General features: G+C 38.8%; 1 protein-coding gene across 1 annotated transcript; it reads left to right on the top strand.

The window, feature by feature from the left end:
* Positions 1-2,163: 2,163 nt before the first annotated feature.
* Positions 2,164-22,482, top strand: LOC103513106 (ABC transporter G family member 23-like; the record flags this gene model as incomplete). Its single annotated transcript, XM_026826397.1, has 13 exons — positions 2,164-2,262; positions 3,448-3,602; positions 4,114-4,221; positions 5,870-5,958; positions 6,409-6,585; positions 7,897-8,234; positions 8,733-8,910; positions 10,274-10,401; positions 11,386-11,508; positions 13,200-13,260; positions 19,693-19,764; positions 20,781-20,865; positions 21,421-22,482. Coding segments are annotated over 13 exons (1,962 nt in total), but the record flags the coding sequence as incomplete, so codon positions are not given.
* Between the last annotated feature and the right edge of the window lie 276 nt (positions 22,483-22,758).

Here is a 22,758-nt window from a genome sequence, read left to right on the forward strand (position 1 = left end):
CCAGTGCTAGATTTAGATTTAATAACAACTATATATTTTTTGTAAACATGACTTGGTATTTTGTTTTTGTATGCAGTTTTCATAAGAATGTTGAGGTCAAACATTGGGTTACGTTGGGTCATAGCAAATAAAGGTTGTGTCTTTTCTTGTCCACATCTCATCAGGGATTCAGGGGTACACTACAGTTTGGGCATGCAACGACACAGACTTGAATCAGGCTGCAGTGACTTTGTGGGACAAGCAGTACTTGACAATGTTTTAATAATTTATTCCAATCGGTACCTATTTATTTAAATTGTGTGACTCTGAGGCTTAGGTGTAGGGGCAACTCCCCTAAAAGATAGGTTATACGAACATATGAATGCCATGTCGTACGACCGACGCGACGTTTTATATGAATACGCATCCAATGTAACCGCAACCTTATAGAATGGTCTACGAACCTATATGAAATGTTTTGCTGAGCCCTTGAGATCCAAAGGTTACTCTCTCACATGACTTCGTTTGTTTAACAACGCAGAAAATTATACCTATCAAACGATAAAAAGTTTACTTGAAATTACCACAAACATTCATATTTTTTCATATTTGTTTTATGGTTTCCAAAGTGTCGACCTCAAAGTCCAGGATCGGTCCCAGGCTAAGCAGGGCCTGGGGATTAACTCCAACAATGGGACTCTCCTTGCAACAATTTTTTACAAGGTATACTAGATACCCGCATTTCAGGCTCCTTTATTGGGGGATATTATTGCTTGAAAGTTGAAAACTGTTTGGGCCCCCTAGGGTAAATGGGACCGGATACTCCTTACAGGGGGGGGGGCTGTGGAAGGCCCTGAGGATGTGCCCCTAGAAGGCTAGGAACAAAACCTTACAGGGGGGGGGGCTGTGGAAGGCCCTGAGTAGGTGCCCCTATAAGTCTAGGACACAAATGCAATATAATCTATTAATCTATACTTATGATCAGCGGCCCATTAACTTATTATCCTTTGCAAGGTTGAGCGTCCAATGTCCATTTTTAGAGAATTTTCTTTTATTTCCCTCATCATCAGTCATGGTCAGTTTGCGTTTTTTTTTTTTTTATTGCAGGTGCATAGGTACTTCAATTTGTTTTAGGTACTTAGATATTATTATGAATTATTAAGCTTATTTTATCTACTTAACTTGGCCCCTAATATTTTGGATCTATTCGTATAAGGGATCAAAACTCAATCTCTGATTGACGCGATCAGTTTTGACATCAGAAAATCGAATCGGTTGGTGTACCAAAATTTGGTGACAGTCACCAAATAGAGTCAAATTTCAAACGATCACTTGCCCTTGTCTACTTGTCTTGAACCTATTAATATTCAAGTATAATTAGATGAACATTACTGGAATACCTAGGTTTGTACCTAGATAGGTGTACCTACCTATATCTAATCAGGAATGTGAGTCATAAAACTACATGAGATGGTAGTTATGTAGGTACTGTACTTAGATATGATGGGCATTTACTATCTATCTATATATCTACATCTTACCTACCTACACACACTTTATGAGTTAAGAAGTTTAGAGCATTCCGAGGCTGTTGGTATGATATTAATTTTATTTCCTATGGTAAATTAATTACTAATCCTCCATAATATTTATTTAGTGTCAATTAAAAATCAAAGACAAATTATTTATTAATCAAATTTGCCTCACATTAGATTAAAGTCTCCCATTGGTAATTTATGTACCTACATGACACCCACGACTTGGCGTTACACTTGAATATTTTAGTTATCAGTTATTACTACTGTTTGTGCCACAGAATAATTACTGCTGTTAAGTAGGCACTGAGACTACTCTGAGCGATTCCTGTCAGACTTCCTTATGTGTTCGAATTATTAGGATCATGCAGTAATTTTTTGTCGAATCAATTTTTGATTCCTTTGTTTGCTCAGCTGTTTAGGTTTGGGATTATAGGGTTCAAGTTGAAATAAATAATGATTGACCAAGCATAACTATACCCCATACTAGCGTATATTCCAACCAGGCGCAGCGCAGGTTTAGACTGCTGGGGTAAAGGGGCTTTTCAGTCCTATTAGGGTCGAGTGGATTGGAACACATCACATGCCTTCAGGCACACTCCATTTGTCAAGGGTTTAGGCATTGCCTTGCCCTTGGGATCAATGCAAGACTACTCTGCTCAGTTGTATCGTCAACAGATTGCGCTTAGACCACGGCAGTATATCACTCTCGGCCAGGACAGTTAGAGACATTGGATATATGCCACAGGTAAGCATTTACCAGAACAGACTTATCATGACTTGGTAGAAGATCTTTCAGAAGGGTAACGAAGTGTTTTTGCAACATAGAGATATATACTTAGATGGACATAGGATTAGATGAAGAATGGAAAGAGAAGGAAGGAAAGAAAGAAAGAGAGAGAGAAATGGGAAGACTGATAGGTGAACAATTCTGTATAGGTAGAACCATTTATGGCTATTTGAACTTCCACTAAAAAGTGTCATACTTAGATGGACATAGGATTAGATGAAGAATGGAAAGAGAGGGAAGGAAAGAAAGAGAGAGAGAGAGAGAAATGGGAAGACTGATAGGTGAACAATTCTGTATAGGTAGAACCATTTATGGCTATTTGAACTTCCACTAAAAAGTGTGGTAATTTATGTATGTACCTATACATGACACCCACGACTTGGCCTTACACTTGAATATTTTAGTTATCAGTTATTACTACTGTTTGTGCCACAGAATAATTACTGCTTTTAAGTAGGCACTGAGACTACTCTAAGCGATTCTTGTCAGACTTCCTTATGTGTTCGAATTATTAGGATCATGCAGTAATTTTTTGTGGAATCAATTTTTGATTCCTTGTTGGCTCAGCCGTTTAGGTTTGGGATTATAGGGTTCAAGTTGAAATAAAATATAATGATTGACCAAGCATAACTACCCCATACTAGCGTAGGTATATTCCAACCAGCGCAGGTTTAGACTGCTGGGGTAAAGGGGCTTTTCAGTCCTATTCGGGGATGTGAATTCTATTCTATGGGGATGTGAATACCATTACCCGATGTTTGTTTATTACCCAAGATAGGTAGTATTAGGTTTACGTATAGGTATGTAGATTTGGTGAATACTACCTATCTCAATCTGGCTTATCAACCGAGTCTAATCTTTGGTGGTTCAAAACATCCTTGTTACCATCAGCACGAAGTTCAGATAAAATTACGTCACATGTCAGAAGTCAGGTGATGTTTATTATTTTTCTAGGTCAGATTCCATCATATGATCTGGGTAAGATTTCTAGAATTAAAGTTATCAATACATCTTATCTATTATTAAAGATTAACGTTTCCACTAAACCAGGGATAAAAAGTGTTGAAGAGTTTGCCATCTTTACTAAGATTCCCAATACCAATAGTCCATTGTTTCTAACTGTGTTTATGTTTTTATTTCCAGGATGTCTGCCTACACACTGAGCTTAGCATCAAAGAAATCTTCTACTATTACGGCTATATTTACGGACTGACAGACAAACAAATCAAATACAAAATGGCCGAACTGCTTTCCTTTCTAGAGCTCCCAAATCAAAACAGGATATGTACGTCACTCAGGTGAGTTCAATTTAGTAAAAGAAAAAAAAAAATATTTTACAAAGATCCAGGAAGGAAAAAACAATATTTTGTGAGTTCAAAGTTTTCAACTAAGGTCATGCTCATGACTCTAGTTCGTTGGTTTATTTTAACATTAATTTATCAACTGAGTTCACTACTCTTTGCACTTTGAATGCTTCATAAATGCAGACTCTTTAAATCAACATTTTGCATCGACATTTTTTCCGCGTAGATAGGTAGGTGGGTTTTTATCGGAATCACTTGAATCAGGAACAAAAATCATCGTAGCAGGTATTCTCCTATGTACATAGGTACACGTATACCTATAATCCTATATACTAAATATGTACGAGTATAAGTTATAAGTTCATACAGGTACATATTATATTTACATAATGTAGCCAATTTCGTAATCTCTTCCTTTTCCTTTCCGAGAAATTGAAGGAGAAAAAAAGTTATACATAATTATGCTGATAAAATTTCTTTATTTTCCTTGTTTTCCATTTTCCAGTGGCGGACAGCAGAGGAGGGTTTCATTCGCGGTGTCACTAATTCACGATCCCAAGATCCTGATCCTGGATGAACCCACAGTTGGTTTAGATCCGGTTCTGTCGTTCTCGTAAGTCTCTTTCGGTTTTGGGCCTCTTGAAGTGTCCATAAAAAGCCCACTCTGAGGCTGTACCAAAACCTACACCGACAGGGAAGGAAGGATATGCAGAATTATTCATAGAGGTCTGAAAAGAAATTAAAAAAAAATATTTGAGAGAGAAAAAAATCTATCAAATCACGCCCTTGAATTGTTATCTTACCAGTTTTAGATGATGAATAGATCAGTGGAGAAGAATAGGTGGGAGATTTGGAGGGGTCAAAAAGAGAAGTGTTTCAGAAAGGAGAGAAGCAAATGCTGCAGTAGTTAATGCGGTCTTGGGTTAAATTGTGGGAGACATTAAATTCACAATGAAAGTTCAACAAATAGCAGACATATCGATACAATGCTGGCGAATGGAAGGACCTTAGCTGACGTAATCTGGTGTCCTTCCAACTTCCACTTTATTTGTAAAATGAGAATAAAGTCCCCTTTTCTTCTTGGTTTACATCAGGAGGTTTACCTTTGTACTAACTTGTTGAAAAGTTTTGGAACTCTTTTCGGGACTGAAAGCCCATTTAGATTCCTTGAATTTTGAAAGTTATTCGTTCAAAAAAGTTCCCTTTGTTAGTTACCTATCAATACAAAAATTCCATAAACGTGGATTCACCACTGGGTAAATCTTCAATAAAACGTATCCCAGCCAAAAGGAGAATAGAAGTCATTAATCACAAAATACTCGAGATAGTAATTAGGATTTTATTTATGCTGATTGCTTGATCACGTGAGGAATGCAACACTGCAACCCATCTTGGCCATTCATAGAGGCGTCCTCTGTAGATTTGGCTTGCATTTGCAATTTGCATGTTGGGTGATTTATGTCTTAATTCTAACCTGCCAGGGAGAGCTACGTTTTCTTTCACAGGAAATGTGTCAATTATCGAAGTGAGGAATGCAACACTGCAACCCATCTTGGCCATTCATAGAGGCGTCCTCTGTAGATTTGGCTTGCATTTGCAATCTGGCTTGCACTTGCAATTTGCATGTTGGGTGATTTATGTCTTAATTCTAACCTGCCAGGGAGAGCTACGTTTTCTTTCACAGGAAATGTGTCAATTATGGATTGGTGAAATTAATTTTTAGGAGATCACAACGTTTGACCATTTTTAGGAGGAAAACAATTCACCATATTGTTTGGGAACCGATTCGTTCTTTGACATTTATGTTCCTATATCATTGATTTTCAGTTTCATCAAGCTATCTACGGAACGAATGAGCCAACGTTTTCACACTTCGCCACACCAGCCGCGCTATGTATGTAAGTAAAGTACCTTTATCTACAAAACCAATAGGTATTTACAGTAGGTAGTTATGGTGAAACAGACATACAAACTAAATGCCAAATCATGGAGTTAAGAGTGTTAAAGTCTGCTTTGTAAACGCTAGGTCGCGGGTTCAATTCCCGCCCTGAGCGGGTTTTATCCTGAGCAGATAAGGTTCGTTCTCGGAACGACTGGTTTTCTCCTATCCTGCCTTTCTCCTCTCTTCACTTTCTTTATCGCTACTGAGGTTGGTTGTTTTAAATGCTTCATGAGTCACAAAATATCCAAGCACTTCGCAGTGGCATAGGGCTCTTAAATAGCCGATGGCCCTTATTATACCAATATACTATGCATTACAGAATCATCTTCTACCTCCCTGTCATATTCACTGGAGCTATCATCAATGGAGAGAAGGAAGGAGGTGTCATAGAACGCGTTATGGCAGCAGGTGAGAATCTGAGTGTGCCGAAGGCAAATACCTTTTACTACACTGTGGTGCTGGAGGGGACTTTTTCTCAAGTTCAAGAAGAGTTCAGCTCAAAACATGTACCTATATGTACATTATTCGGTGCTCAGTGATTGTTTCATTTGAGTAGAACTTTTTTTTTAAGTGCGACAATGTAACTACTATAACTAGCTACCAAAATGGAAGGAGCCCCGATATAAGCTGTTTTTTAGTCCAAACGTATGTAGGTATTTGCTGGAAAGATTGTGAGGTGTTATAGTGCCCTGCACAACCAAAATCAATTAAGTCACTTCCACGTCCATAATTTCTCTGTCAGTGATTTTCGAATGTGGTTCGAATACCAACATATTTCACTGTTACCTTTCTCGAAGGGTCAAGTCATTTTCCCTTGAAAACCCACAATTTCAATCTAATTTTCTTCCTTTTCTTCAGGCATGAGTTTCTTCGAGGTGGCCATCGCTCACTCGGCAGTCCAATTCGTCATGATGGTGATCCAAGCTCTGGAGATGATGGTCGTCATGTACATTGTTTTCGATAATCCGTACAATGGCAGCGTGATGACGGGGCTGGCACTCCTGTTGGTGGTGGGCTGCGGAGGATCCGTGTTTGGTAGGTGGTTTCTACCTATATTGCTTTTCTCAAAACTCAGGGAGGGTTAAATGGTAGAAATTGTTGCAGGCAATAATTTCGCCCTTTGTTTCTGATTTCTTGTAGGGTGAATGTACCAGTAGTCGACTTTACACCAGTAGTCGATCACTCGGTCATGTTTAGTTAATTTTAAGCTATAAACGTATATCCTATTAAATTTCTGATAACATTTTTTGAATATTCGTGTTGTTTTGATACTACTGTAAAAAAAGGCGCCAAATTCGAATTTTTCTTCATTATAAAAAATCATTTGGAAAAAAAAATTCGGTGTGTTTTTGGAATTTGCAGAGGGAGGACGTGTTTTGTGCAGTTTCAAGACAAGATCTTGGCAAAGAGTTTTTTCTTGATTCCCGTTATGTAAAGTGTTCAAAGTGTGTGTAAAGTGAAAATATAAGGTGTGAACTTCATTCAATAACATAAGTACTTGCTAATTCCTATATCCGGTCGATGAAGTCAAAAGAAAAGTCGAGAATATTCACACATGATATCATTATGTTCACTTGATTTGAGGAAATGTTAATTTTCTTATGAAATCGAACCGACAAATCATCATCAGGAAGGAACTTGCATTACGAGATATATCACGAAAAGGGCGATGAAACTAAGAAAAATTCTCTCAAAAAGTAGATTTTCCAAGTATTCTTGAATTTACCATAAAAAAGTGCATACGTAACTTTTTCCTTCGACAATATAACAGCGTAAAAAAACAACAAACCAGTAGTATCGGTACAGATCTCCTCAGTTCTGACAGACCGTGTTAAAGCTATTGAGGATTTGAGAAGGTTGTTTATTTTGGAAAATACAGAGTTCTTGGAAAGTCTGGAAAATTAAGAAGAGCGGTAGAAAGCTATTGAGGATTTGAGAAGGTTGTTTATTTTGGAAAATACAGAGTTCTTGGAAAGTCTGGAAAATTAAGAAGAGCGGTAGCGCTCCGCCCCGCCAAGTCAAAATTTGACCGCGGTTCCGAGCTACTCATTTAGAATATCTCTCCCTTCCTACCAATGAGAATATTCTCCTCCTCCTCCTCCTTCTTCTTCTCCTCATTCTTCTTCTTCTTCTCTTTCTTCTTCTTCTTCTCTTTCTTCTTCTTCTTCTTCTCCTTCTTCTTCTCCTCCTCCTTCTTGTTCTCCTTCGCATTTCTCTGTTCCAAGAGGGTCGCCCGTTTGTCATAATTCTCTCTGTGTCACATGCACATAGCACGATAAGGTGTGTCCACAAACATAGTCGACCGCGTCAATCGACGTGGTTCAGTCGACGTCGATTGACCATCGATCCACGGTCCTAGGAGATTATTCTCATTGGGAGGAAGAGAGAGTTCTTCTAAGTTTTCCAGACTTTCCAAACAAACTATGTGTGGACTCTGTGGTCACAGCTTTATACTGACAATTTTCTGTTTCAGAATAACGTTGTTCATGTTCGTCCTGCCAATAGTGATCTGTGTATTTTTCAATATGGCCATCGGGCACGACCCTACCAATCTACGCGTTGCATTCGTCAACGATGAGACCTATTCCTGTTACAACGTTACGTACAAGGGTTGCGCCCTGACGGAGAAAATCTACGCCTCGTGCCAGTTTCTGGAGGAGCTGAGGAATAAGTCGTTTTCTCTGGTGAGTTTTTTGGTCTTTGATCCAGAGAACATGAGGGTCATTTCTTTCTTGATACTTTTGTGTTGTACCCATAGATAATGAGATATAGAAGTCTATATCTACGGTTGTACCTACATATTTTATACCTATACTCCTATAGTCTAGCACTCTAGCAGGTATTAAGGGTATAGGAGACTTGAAGCACAATTCTAGAGGAAGAAAAAGAAGAAATACTGATGATACCCACTAAAATTTTGAGGAAACTCTTAGCTTGGGCTCTGCACTAAAAATAACTTTTGGTAAAGATCTCTTTCAAGATTTAAATCGAGGTATTTTGATATTATTTCATCGGCTCTTTTGAGAGAGAGAGAGAGAGAGAGAGAGAGAGAGAGAGAGAGAGAGAGAGAGAGAGAGAGAGAGAGAGATATTATATGCAAAATCAAAAACCCCTTTAAAATCACACCAATTTCCGATATTTAAATGAAACTAAAACCTTGGCAAACCTCATAACTTTCACAGATCCAGTACAACTCCACAGAGGAAGCCCAGCTGGCAATGTATCACAACCACGTGTGGGGAGCTCTGCATTTCGCCCCTAACTACACTCGCTCCGTTGTGGAAAGGATAAATCACGGTCAACACACGAAATCGGCAACTCTGGACTTTGGATCGCTCAACTTTTGGATCGATAGATCTGGTAAACCCAGGGTTTGAAAGAGACTTTACTTTCTGCATGGCTTCTACTGAGCATGTTCGTAATTTCAACGTGGCTTTCACCAACTTTTTATTTGGCCCCTAACAGTCTTGCTACCTTAAGACCAGCTACTCACTTCCAGGTAGACCTGACGACAGGTACACCTGATCAGGTCTACCTGATAGTGTAGGTCTACCTGATAGTGTGTGTGTGCTCATCCTGATCAGCTGTATCCGTCAGGTCTGCCTGATAGTGAGTGGCTCGCCCAACAGTCTTGTTACATTAAGAGCCACGTTAAACCTTTACCTTTACAAATCAATTGGAACTTAAAATGCTGTTAGCTTAACATCCCTTCTAAGTGCTGAAAAAAATGGGTATATACACCCTTGGTCTTTTATCAACTTACTTAATAAGCAACAGTCCTTAGGATGTGCTGGACCCAGCACAAACGAATTTTTCAAGAAAAGTCTGAAAAGTATTCAGATAGCCACACCCTATAATAACTTTAGGTACCTACCTGTGTCAAATCAAGAAGTTCCATGTTCCTGTACTGATAGATCCTGAATCTTTGTTTCCTTGTGATTGAGTCATGTTTTCCATTGAGTGATCGTTTTCTAAACACACATAAAAAAATGCAATTAGCGCCACTCGAAATTCTTCTCAAAAAGGTAATAAAACAAGGACTCTTTGACTGCACTCTGAGAACATTAAAAACATAATAGAGTTGTAGTAATGTTCACGCTAGCCTATGCATTTTCCAAGTGCATATTTCATTACAATTTCCTATTGGTCCCTACATAATAATAATAATTATGTATGCATATTTTGCTCTTTACAACTTGCATATAGATGGAGAGTTTGTGCCCGATTGGTGAAATAATTTTTAGGAGATCACAACGTTTGACCATTTTTAGGAGGAAACCATTCACCATCTCTGTCCTATCATTTCGCAAAATTACCTTACTGTCGGCCCACCTCTATGGCCGAGTCTCTCAACTCAAAGGTGTTGAGTTCGAATTCCGACCAAGGCGGGAACTTTCTGATCAAATTTTTCCGTTCCTGGAAAAAAAGAAAGGTTGCCTGGTTACTAGTTAGGTATAGTTAGTTTGTTACTATCAGCCTAGTTAGCTGGGTTGGTAGCGCGTCTGCCTCGTGAGTGCTATACCGCGGGTTCAATTCCCGCCCGGGGCGGATTTTATCCTGATGAGGTAATGCTCGTTTCGGAACGGCTGGCTTTCTCCTATCCTCCTCTCTTTGATTTCGGGATGATAAGACCTTATAGTTGCAATTAACTCTGTCAAATCTCTTGAACAAAAAAGTTCGTTACTCATCTCGGCTCTGGGCCACCCCATTTCTCTCGTTATAGACAAGTACATTTCCACGCTTGTACAACGGGACGTAGTCATTAGTCTGATGGAGACTATCAACAAAATTCTCGAACCTTGTGCAGCCAAAATCAAAGTGTCACCGAAAATCGTGGCCAACCCGATCAGAGTAAGTTTTAGACGAGGTTGATACCGACGAGAGGTGAGTAAGTAGACAAAATACTTACGTTTCATTATGCATAGATTACTTACATAGTATACTAACTCTATTAAAAGGTACAAATGGCCTTATATTTGTGTTCCGTGAAACGTTTCTAACTTTCTAAAGGTTTTTCTGTAATATTACGTCATAAATTTTGTGCCCAATTGGTGAAATTAATTTTTAGGAGATCACAACGTTTGACCATTTTTAGGAGGAAAACAATTCACCATATTGTTTGGGAACCAATTCGTAATAATTATGTATGCATATTTTGCTCTTTACAACTTGCATATAGATGGAGAGTTTGTGCCCGATTGGTGAAATAATTTTTAGGAGATCACAACGTTTGACCATTTTTAGGAGGAAACCATTCACCATCTCTGTCCTATCATTTCGCAAAATTACCTTACTGTCGGCCCACCTCTATGGCCGAGTCTCTCAACTCAAAGGTGTTGAGTTCGAATTCCGACCAAGGCGGGAACTTTCTGATCAAATTTTTCCGTTCCTGGAAAAAAAGAAAGGTTGCCTGGTTACTAGTTAGGTATAGTTAGTTTGTTACTATCAGCCTAGTTAGCTGGGTTGGTAGCGCGTCTGCCTCGTGAGTGCTATACCGCGGGTTCAATTCCCGCCCGGGGCGGATTTTATCCTGATGAGGTAATGCTCGTTTCGGAACGGCTGGCTTTCTCCTATCCTCCTCTCTTTGATTTCGGGATGATAAGACCTTATAGTTGCAATTAACTCTGTCAAATCTCTTGAACAAAAAAGTTCGTTACTCATCTCGGCTCTGGGCCACCCCATTTCTCTCGTTATAGACAAGTACATTTCCACGCTTGTACAACGGGACGTAGTCATTAGTCTGATGGAGACGTGTTGTAGCATGCCCAAATCCTTATTTAGTTTGTTACTCTTATCACGGCTCTGGGCCACCTCATTTCTCTCGTTATAGACAAGTACATTTCCACGCTTGTACAACGGGACGTAGTCATTAGTCTGATGGAGACTATCAACAAAATTCTCGAACCTTGTGCAGCCAAAATCAAAGTGTCACCGAAAATTGTGGCCAACCCGATCAGAGTAAGTTTTAGACGAGGTTGATACCGATTGTCCGGACGAGAGGTGAGTAAGTAGACAAAATACTTACTAACTTTATTACATAGTAGGTATACTAACTTTATTAAAAGGTAGGCACAAATGGCCTTATATTTGTGTTCCGTGAAACGTTTCTAACTTTCTAAAGGTTTTTCTGTACTATTACGTCATAAATTTTGTGCCGGATTGGTGACTACAACCGGTTCAAAGCGCAAGTCCTCAAAAATCTGTATCAAATCAGGCGAAATGTTGAGTAAGTAATGCCAGCCACTCACGCTCAGACCGTGTGACAGACCCAGGTATGGCAGATCGAGGACTGTCAGACAGTTGGAAGGTGTGTGGCGGAAAAAGCTCGAGACCTAGATCTGCCAGACTCCACAAACGATTTTCCCGACACACACATTCCGACTGGGTTTCTGCTATCCTGTCTTCGTTCTCTTTTCCCTTTCGGAACGATAAGACCTCAGCAATTACAATTCCCTCTATCAAACCTCTCTCTTTTAATAATAATAATAAAAACTTATGAAGATGAGTGTTTGTTTCCTTCCAAAGATTCTCATAAATTAGACTCACCAATCGTGTTGACAGTTCACAGCGTGGTAGACGTAGTATAAACTCCCTTACGTAGTACTTAATGACCTTTTCAACACAATGTGGATACCGGAAATATTTACCCTAATGGCCACTTGATCGTTTTTATGAATATGAGTACCAAAACCGAGTAAGTCGAAATGATCTTTCAATTATCAGTTGTGATGAGAACTGAACATTAGGTAAATGCTCATTTAGACATTGGTTAAGGATTATTCAGCCGTAGACAGCGGGCGAGGTGGCGATAGCTAACATTTGTCCACTATTATCCTTCAGTTAGCTCAAGCTGTCCACTAGATAGTTAGTGGGTACCAGGCTACCAGGAGTAGCACCAGTGTTCACACGAGGACCCACAGAATCACAGCTTGTCACACATGGGTTTTCCAGTAGGACCTTGACTAGGCTACGATTAGTCGCGCCCTATCAATAGTCAATAGCTATAGGTAACCTAATAAACAGCTGACCGAATGTAATCGAGAGCTTGCCTTGTTGAGTTAAACCAAGACAGTTGGAATCGATCTGGGTATTTGGATTCAAGTAAGATAGCTACTGAGTACTGACTGATTAAGGTGGTAATGCTGGTAGCGAGTCATTCTATGACTCCACTCTGGTGCGGTTCTGACGTGTAATTTACCGCTCTCATTACCGCTGATTATAATTATTATAATTAGCCATTTCTTAATTTTTATAGCTGTTTCCTTTACGTGTTGTTTTGGAAGAAATCTGGATATTAGAAATTCGAAGAAACTTGCAGATTGCTACTATTCGATTTCTTAAATTTTGCGATTGAGATGACTAGAAGGGATTTGTTGATCATGTGATTATTAATACTAACTTATCATGAGGACTTGTCTATTTGGCAGAGGATCTTTGATACCAACTTCTCAGTTTTAAGAGTATCAGCCTCACTGAATTTCCAATGTTATAGCTGTTTCCTTTACGTGTTGTTTGTTGTTTTGGAAGAAATCTGGATATTATTAGAAATTCGAAGAAACTTGCAGATTGCTACTATTCGATTTCTCTAGAAGGGGTTTGTTGATCATGTGATTATTAATACTTATCATGAGGACTTGTCTATTTGGCAGAGGATCTTTGATACCAACTTCTCAGTTTTAAGAGTATCAGCCTCACTGAATTTCCAATCGAGTGAGTGTTCCACTTGATGCAGTTTTTCAGTTAGTTCTTTGAGACTATTGGGGTGATTTACAAAGGTATAGGTAGGTATGCCTATGTAATGGAAGTCTGCTACGAATTACTTCGAAGGTCCGCCACTCCGCGTCAATATGTATGACGTAAAAACCGTAAGTAACTTTGACTTTGCACTTTCTGCAGTAAGTTCAAAGTTAATAGCCGCCTACGTATGTAATGGAAGTCTGCTACGAATTACTTTGAAGGTCCTAAACTCCGCGTCAATATGTATGACGTAAAAACCGTAAGTAACTTTGACTTTGCACTTTCTGCAGTAAGTTCAAAGTTAATAGCCGCCTACTTCCTACCTAATTGTGTACATGGAAACCTTATACCTCTGGTAGGCACTTGTAATATCATGCATCCTGCAGAACTTAGAGTAAGTTGCAATTCATGCTTTGATTTGATTTTTTTTTTTTTCTCTGGTGCGGTTCTGACGTGTAATTTACCGCTCTCATTACCGCTGATTATAATTATTATAATTAGCCATTTCTTAATTGAGTCTTCCGCTCAAGAAATCGCGCACCTAATGAAAGTCACGCCGAGATTTTCAAGTTGATCTTCGAGGTAGCCCCTCCACCTCTGGTGCGGTTCTGACGTGTAATTTACCGCTCTCATTACCGCTGATTATAATTAGCCATTCCTTAATTGAGTCTTCCGCTCAAGAAATCGCGCACCTAATGAAAGTCACGCCGAGATTTTCAAGTTGATCTTCGAGGTAGCCCCTCCACTCGGAACTTTTAATGGATATTTCCTTTAATGAATGAGGTGATATTTACAAATGTTATAACCTACCTGGTGTGACCGTGTGTAATTATGAAAGTAATAGAACGCCAAGCCTTGGTCTAGGTACAACTTGCGAGCTTCGGTAAAAGTGAAGTGTGGTTATTTATTTGAAATGCATAAAAAGTGTAAAATGCACAGGTTCTTCACCTAACTAACTTTAATGAATGAGGTGATATTTACAAATGTAACCTACCTGGTGTGACCGTGTGTAATTATGAAAGTAATAGAACGCCAAGCCTTGATCTAGGTGCTACTTGCGAGCTTCGGTAAAAGTGAAGTGTGGTTATTTATTTGAAATGCATAAAAAGTGTAAAATGCACAGGTTCTTCACCTAACTATACACGGATGAGATTCAAGTGTTTGCACAGTTTACCAACTGTTATGCCGTTGGAGTTTTCCATGTAGGTATGTCACCGTCCACGGTAGGTAATAGGTATCTCGAAATGACATTTTTTTTGGCGACTATGACAGTAGACTTTAGGGTTCGTAAAATCTTAAAAGTCCCTACATTTTGTTGTTTGTAAAACCGATGAAATCCGACCAGTATCATAATAAAACACAACCTACAACTCTTCGTACATTTTCAAGTTAAAGCTCTCAATAGGAACTCGCTAGCTTTCTCCCTTATTATACATAGATTTACATAACATGAAGATGTTCCATAATAAATATAAAAGACTCTGATATAAATTATATAAAACTAAAGATGATATAAATTTTTAAAAAGAATAAAAAAAGACGCTTGGGTGAAAGTGAATCAGTATTTGGACTAAAGATACACCATTATAGTAATAAGACCCTTTCATAGCGAAGACTGACTAGATCTTCAAGTTTCTATCCTGGTCCTATGAATTTCAATATAGCATACCTAGTAAAATTATTAAGATAAATAGGTATTTTCATCAGAATAATTACTTAGAATAACATTTTGGTAGTCATAGGGTGTGGCCAAACATAGTTGACCGGCCGGCCGTCGATCGACGAGGTGAATCTACGTTGTCGAGGCAGAGTGGACGGCCGGTCAATTATGTGTGAACATACCTATTCTAGTATATCCTGAGAGAAATAGGTAGTACAAGAGAGCGTAGCACCAACCCCAAATAAAAGTGAGAGGATTCACAGTAAAAGAAGGAGAAGAATAATTTTGCGAGAAAAGAATAAAGGCGATCATCATCATTCATGAAACTTGTACCTACATGGATGAAACCATCAAAAAATGAACTTTGTGTAAATGCTTTGTCGTCGAAATTCGTCTCACAAATTGTCAAAATTCGTCTCAATTTTCGTTCCCTGATAAAATCAGCTCGCGCTAAACTGACTCGATTTAAACTCTAAACACGGAAAACACCAACCTCCAAATCCAAAGTCCACTGCACTGTGAGGTTGGTCGAATCAATTTGGGTCAAAAGAGCTAGGATGGTCGAGTAGTAAAAGGCACGCAGAGGAACAAAACTACCAGAATGGTCATCTTGACAAGCAGTAACATCTCCATGGAAGATAAAGGCTTCCTACATTATAGTCCATGAATTCAGAATTTAGAACACATGGCAGAGAACATAAACTTTGTATGTATCTACTTGTGGACACTGGACAGGATGCACTTAAAAGTTTTGAAGTAGGTATTAGGTAAGGATGCGAAAGAGAATGGTGAGACTTGCGTCATTGCGATAAGAGAATGCAACAAAATACAACAGAATAAAGTGGAAAGAAGAATACGCTGAAGGGGACGAAAGAGAAGACGAAAAAGGAGACCGAGGTGAAAACAAAAACGCAGAAAGAGGAGACGAAGAAGACAAATATGATGCAAAAAGAGATAATATTATAATAATAACTCTCGCGAATTGATAAAACTTGTCAACACAAGCCTGTCAAGAGAAGAGACAAGTGGTGTGATTCCCTGACACATTTCTCAGGCGTGTTGTGTGATCTGATACAGAATTGCATCGAATTAAACTTGTAATATCCTTGATGAAACTTGCAATGGTGCATTTTCAACTGCCAATATCATTTGATGAAACATGTTACATACTGATGAAACGAGCAGTCTCCTTGGCGAAACTGGAAATAGGGTGAAACTGGTGTCGATACTCAATAGGTATGTACTGATTCTCCACACGTACGGTACCTAGTTATGTCTAAGTACAATGCTTTATTTAGATAGATGATAGATGATATTGTCGAAGCATAACACATTTAGAAGTCAATCCTCAATAATTCTATTAGACATTAATCATTAGGTACGTCTATGATGAACAAAATATTCGCAAAATACATATTTTTTTTACATATATGTATACATGAATACATATATGTATACATATCTGATAAATTTTCCAAGTTCCACATAACGTCCCAAGAAACGGATCTTTCCATATTACAAACGATCTATAGGAAAAGTTTCTCTCAACACTTAGGTATTGGAGATCGGAGGGACATAATACACTGATCCATAAATATGAAGAGCGGAACAGCTTTTACGAGTATGAATGCCGAACACTTATATTCTACCTGTGTTTTGTAAGAAAACAAAGCCTGGTACCCATCAGCAACATTTGAAGAGCGGAACAGCTTTTACGAGTATGAATGCCGAACACTTATGATTCTACCTGTGTTTTGTAAGAAAACAAAGCCTGGTACCCATCAGCATTATTTCCATCAGAAACATTGTTTCTCAACAATACCGAAATATTTTTTCAACATTCCAGCAACTTTTTCCCTCTCCAAACTTATTTCTGAATCATTTTTCTTGGCTTAAAGTATGTAAATTTGTAAAAGGTTTCATCTTGAAAGTTGCTCAACATTCAAAACGTTTAATTTCATTTCGCGTTTCCCTTCAAACCCACAACTCTGAATTCAACCTCCCTCTGGACTGATCTCTTAGCGGGGGCGAAGTTCCTAGATCTAGAAACGGAATTGCTGATGCTGTCGGAAACGTTAAAAACAACAACAACAACAACAACAACAACAACAACAACAACAACAACAACAACAACAACAACAACAACAACAACATAAACAATATAATTTGATTTTCAAATAGAAGAAACGTTCAATTGAAGTCGAGACAAGAGATTTTTGTCAAGACGTTTGATAAAGGAAACTAAGAAAGGCCAGCCATTCACTATGCGGTAGACCTGACGACAGATACACCTGATCAGATCCTCCTGATAGTGTGTGTGCTCATGAGGTATCAGGTAGATCTGACAGACGGACCTTTGCCGTACCTCTCAGGTCTACCTGATAGTGAGAGGCCTGCCGAAGAATCCATGGATGGTTTTGTGAGGAGATGAGGGATGAGTCGATTTGGCTATTTAGCTATTGATTTGTGATTATCTCGAGAACAGAGTTATTGAACAATCGTATGTAGAAGTATAGAACTGCTCCAAACAGTCCCAACTGACTTCAGTATGGAAGTTACACAAATTTAACAATTGAAACTATTTAGACCATTTTAGACCTGTCAAATGCATACCTAGCCTTCATCTTGCCTGGCCCGTTCCCATTTCGCATGAGTTTTATCCAATCTTTTTCCGAATGTCCTTGTAGGTAGTAGGTAATGTAATATGAGTGTTCCCACTACACACGACACGATTTTTTTCCGAGTGACAAGTGGGGACGTAGCTTAAGCGTTTGTTTTTGGAGACGTCCGTATTTCGTCTCCTGGTCGTGAAAGGCAGGTCGGTAATAAATAAATTTCGTGCAATAAAATCGCAATGTAATATGAGTGTTCCCACCACACACGACACGATTTTTTTCCGAGTGACAAGTGGGGACGTACCTTAAGCGTTTGTTGTTGGAGACGTCCGTATTTCGTCTCCTGGTCGTGAAAGGCAGGTCGGTAATAAATAAATTTCGTGCAATAAAATGTTCGGTACAGCACGCTTCAATTAGATTTATTTATCTTTAAGTTTATCAAATTTTGTTTTCGTACTTGGTGAATTTTATTTCGAATTATTTTATAATATTCTTCGCGCTGTAAATTTCAGGGTACAGGTTGTGAATGATAGTAAAAACAAAGTCACAAATAGGTAACTAATGCGTTTTTAGAATATCTCAAATTTGAATCCAACCATATTTTGATCATTTGCAATTAGAACTTTGTGTATTTAGAACACACTACATCAGAATAAACCATTGACCATTTGCATATAGTTGTTAAGGAATAGTTAGAGTTAGAACTCACTCAGAGCAATGTAATTCCTTCAATTTGTCCTCTTCATCCACTCTGTGATTAAGCCGTCATGTACCCTGGTACCTACTTGTGTAACAAATAATCACGTGAAAAGGCTAGTTTGAGAAGTTGGAAATTCTCTATTTGATCCAACCAATTTAGGGAAGTTGCAAAAACTCCGTTTGATATTTAGGTACATTTGGGATGCTTTTCTAGCGTAACACACTAATGGTTGCATTTATGATGATATTATTTTTCCACTTGACACATGCTGCAACCCATGTATGGTTTTGTGAGGAGATGAGGGATGAGTCGATTTGGCTATTTAGCTATTGATTTGTGATTATCTCGAGACCAGAGTTATTGAACAATCGTATGTAGAAGTATAGAACTGATCCAAACAGTCCCAACTGACTTCAGTATGGAAGTTACACAAATTTAACAATTGAAACTATTTAGACCCTTTTAGACCTGTCAAATGCATACCTAGCCTTCATCTTGCCTGGCCCGTTCCCATTTCGCATGAGTTTTATCCAATCTTTTTCCGAATGATCAGAAACATTGTTTCTCAACAATACCGAAATATTTTTTCAACATACCAGCAACTTTTTCCCTCTTTAGACTTATTTCTGAAACATTTTTCTTGGTTTAAAGTATGTAAATTTGTAAAAGGTTTCATCTTGAAAGTTGCTCAACATTCAAAACGTTTCTTTCGCAACAATAGAGCAAATGTTGGAAAACAAATGTTTCCGGTGGGTACTAGGCTTAAGAAAAGTACCAACTTAGAACAATAACAGAGCTGCCTATGAGCAAGCAGTTCTTGGATTTGAACATCTTGCAAGCTGGAACTCATATGGGAGATAATGGGGACTACAATGTAATATGAGTGTTCCCACTACACACGACACGATTTTTTTCCGAGTGAGAAGTGGGGACGTGCCTTAAGCGTTTGTTTTTGGAGACGTCCGTATTTCGTCTCCTGGTCGTGAAAGGCAGGTCGGTAATAAATAAATTTCGTGCAATAAAATCCTCAAGTTCAAGAAGAGTTCAGCTCAAAACATGTACCTATATGTACATTATTCGGTGCTCAGTGATTGTTTCATTCGAGTAGAACTTCTTTTTTTAAGTGCGACAATGTAACTACTATAACTAGCTACCAAAATGGAAGGAGCCCGGATATAAGTTGTTTTTTAGTCCAAACATACTTACGAGTAAGTAGGTATTTGCTGGAAAGATTGTGAGGAGTTATAGTGCCCTGCACATCCAAAATCAATTTAAGTCACTTCCACGTCCATAATATCTCTGGTCAGTGATTTTCGACTGTGGTTCGAATCCCAACATATTTCACTGTTACCTTTCTCGAAGGGTCAAGTCATTTTCCCTTGAAAAATGAAAACCCACAATTTCAATCTAAGTTTCTTCCTTTTCTTCAGGCATGAGTTTCTTCGAGGTGGCCATCGCTCACTCGGCAGTCCAATTCGTCATGATGGTGATCCAAGCTCTTTGTAAATTTCAGGGTACAGGTTGTGAATGATATAGTAAAAACAAAGTCACAAATAGGTAACTAATGCGTTTTTAGAAATCTCAAATTTGATTCCAACCATATTTTGATCATTTGCAATTAGAACTTTGTATTTAGAACACACTACATCAGAATAAACCATTGACCATTTGCATAGTTAAGGAATAGTTAGAGTTAGAACTCACTCAGAGCAATGTCATTCCTCCAATTTGTCCTCTTCATCCACCCTGTGAGTAAGTCGTCATGTACCCTGGTACCTATAACAAAGAATCACGTGAAAAGGCTAGTTTGGGAAGTTGGAAATTCTCTATTTGATCCAACCAATTTAGGGAAGTTGCAAAAACTCCGTTTGATACTTAGGTACATTTGGGATGCTTTTCTAGCGTAACACACTAATGGTTGCATTTATGATGATATTATTTTTCCACTTGACACATGCTGCAAAGTGTACTTGGAAAGCGGGGTTGGAAATCATTATCATGAGTTATTTATTTGTGTGATTCTTGGCGAAGTTGGAACACAATACGATCCAGGTAAACGCATCAAGGTTGATATCTTAATATGGTCATAATGGATTTTTATCGCGGTAATCAGTATCCGCGATGCCGTAGAATCCATAGATGAATAAATTGAAGAGAAAAAAGAGGAATAATTTACAAAGGAATAGTTTCTGTACCGAATGGAGGGTAAAAGTATCCGATCAGTGGGTATCCTTATTGTTAGGTAGACAATGGAGTTTGTCATCCTAGTTATAGTTACATATGTAGCTTGCAAGGTAACGCGCCTGTTTTGTAAGCTTTAGTTCGCGGGCTCGATTAACGCCCGGGGCGAACTTTATCCTCAACGATAAGTTTCGTTCTCCGGACTTCTCGGAACTGGCTTTCTCCTATCCTGTCCTTGTTTCTTTGATTTCGGGACGATAGGACCACCACTGTTATATTTTATTTTTTATTCTTTTTAAGCACAGCAAACCTCTAAAACAAAAAATCCCCGTTTCAGGTTTCATTCTGGCCGTCCTCAGTAAAAACCTGGCCGGGGCCTGTTTCTTCGGCATCGGGAGCAACTTCCTCCTGATGTGTGAAAAGCTATTGTCAACTGACAGATGTTGTAGTAGTGTCTGAAAATATACGTAAAACAAGTGACATAGGAACAAAATAGTGAAGGGACTGAAAGAAATCTAACTATTTAAATAAGAGACGAAAAAGTAAGCCAAAGACAATGATGCTCTACGTAGGCTTGGAAACAAACACAAAGATAATTCATTTTGAGTGCGGGTATCATAAGACAAGTTAACTATTTTATAATTCATGTACCGAATGGAGGGTAAAAGTATCCGATCGGTGGGTATCCTTATTGTTAGGTAGGAAGGTAGTTAGGTAGGGACCAGACAAGTTTGGTAGGTAGGTAGGGACCAGACAAGACCAGACAATGGAGTTTGTCATCCTAGTTATAGTTACATATGTAGCTTGCAAGGTAACGCGCCTGCTTTGTAAGCTTTAGTTCGCGGGCTCGATTAACGCCCGGGGCGAACTTTATCCTCAACTTTCTCCTATCCTGTCCTTGTTTCTTTGATTTCGGGACGATAGGACCACCACTGTTATATTTTATGTTATCATTATTATTTTTTTTTTTATCACAGCAAACCTCTAAAACAAAAAATCCCTGTTTCAGGTTTCATTCTGGCCGTCCTCAGTAAAAACCTGGCCGGGGCCTGTTTCTTCGGCATCGGGAGCAACTTCCTCCTGATGTGTGTCTGTGGCTTCATTTGGCCTGCAGAGGGCGCGCACTACCTGCTCCGTATGGTCAACTCCTACTTTCCCCTCACCCTGGCTGCCACCGCCATGAGGTCCCTCACGATACGCGGGTGGGGAATCACACATCCCGTCATTTATATGGGCTTCGTATCGTCCGTCGTGTGGCTGGTTGTGTTCATCGCAATCGCGTACCTCGTGCTCAAGATTCGTGACGATATTTGGCGGCAGAAGTGAAAGGGCGTTCGGACCTTTCCGCCGAGCTTCGTAAATGTCCACGACAAAAGTGTATTGCCTTCGGGTCCTTCCGTCGAGCTTCGTAAATGTCCGCGACAGAAGTGTAGGGCGTTCGGGCTTTTCCGCCAAGCTCCGTGAATGTCCGCGAGGCTGGCCACTGCTGGGCGTGATGATTGTTCTGTTCTTCCAATGCCGAATTATGATCCAAGACTTCTCCGTATTTGGCATTCGTGACTTTTGGTGAAAAAATTGAACGTTCGAGGGATTCCGGTGATCTTCGTAATTACGAGTAATTATTATTAATTAAGTATTTATTATTCCTGCCCAAGTGTAATAGCGATTCAAGCTGAAGTCAAAAAATTACATCAATGACTGACCGTCGCAACCTTTGTAGATAGATTTCTTTCTATCTTTGTTAATCTTGAGGTATCTTCACTGATCAGATGATCTGTATCTTCAGTGGTAGGCTAGATTATGTAGGGACTTAGGGAGTAGCTATTAGTGTCGGAATTATAGGTAGGTAGTTTTGAGAGTAGTATTTATGTATTTTGTAAATAAATAATAATAAAATAGAGAGAGAGAGAAATAATTTACCAATATTACTTCAAAGTTACCAGTTCTTAGTGTGGATATGTATATTTATTGTTTCAGAAGATTTTGTCTCATTCTAGTTTATTTGTATTTATTTTGTAGTAGGTAGGTATAAGAATGAAGAGGTGAATTGAACTTTGTAAATAAATATAAACTGCAAATTGCACCTTCAGTACCTAGAATTCGAATTCTTTACTTATTAAACTATCAGTAGGTATTGTATGTAGGCAAATACCTACTATTTATCGTTAAGTCACACAGAAAGGGGAAGGAGTAATAGTCAACTTTTGAAAACCAAATTGTCAAAAGCTAGCAAGCTACCTAAGGTTTATTCCAATTTCAAAAGAATTCACCGAATACAATAACCAAGATATTATGCTACGCACGTTGCATATCTA

The sequence above is a fragment of the Diaphorina citri genome, unplaced genomic scaffold (assembly GCF_000475195.1).
Source record: "Diaphorina citri unplaced genomic scaffold, Diaci psyllid genome assembly version 1.1 scaffold925, whole genome shotgun sequence".
Lineage (NCBI taxonomy): Eukaryota > Metazoa > Arthropoda > Insecta > Hemiptera > Psyllidae > Diaphorina > Diaphorina citri.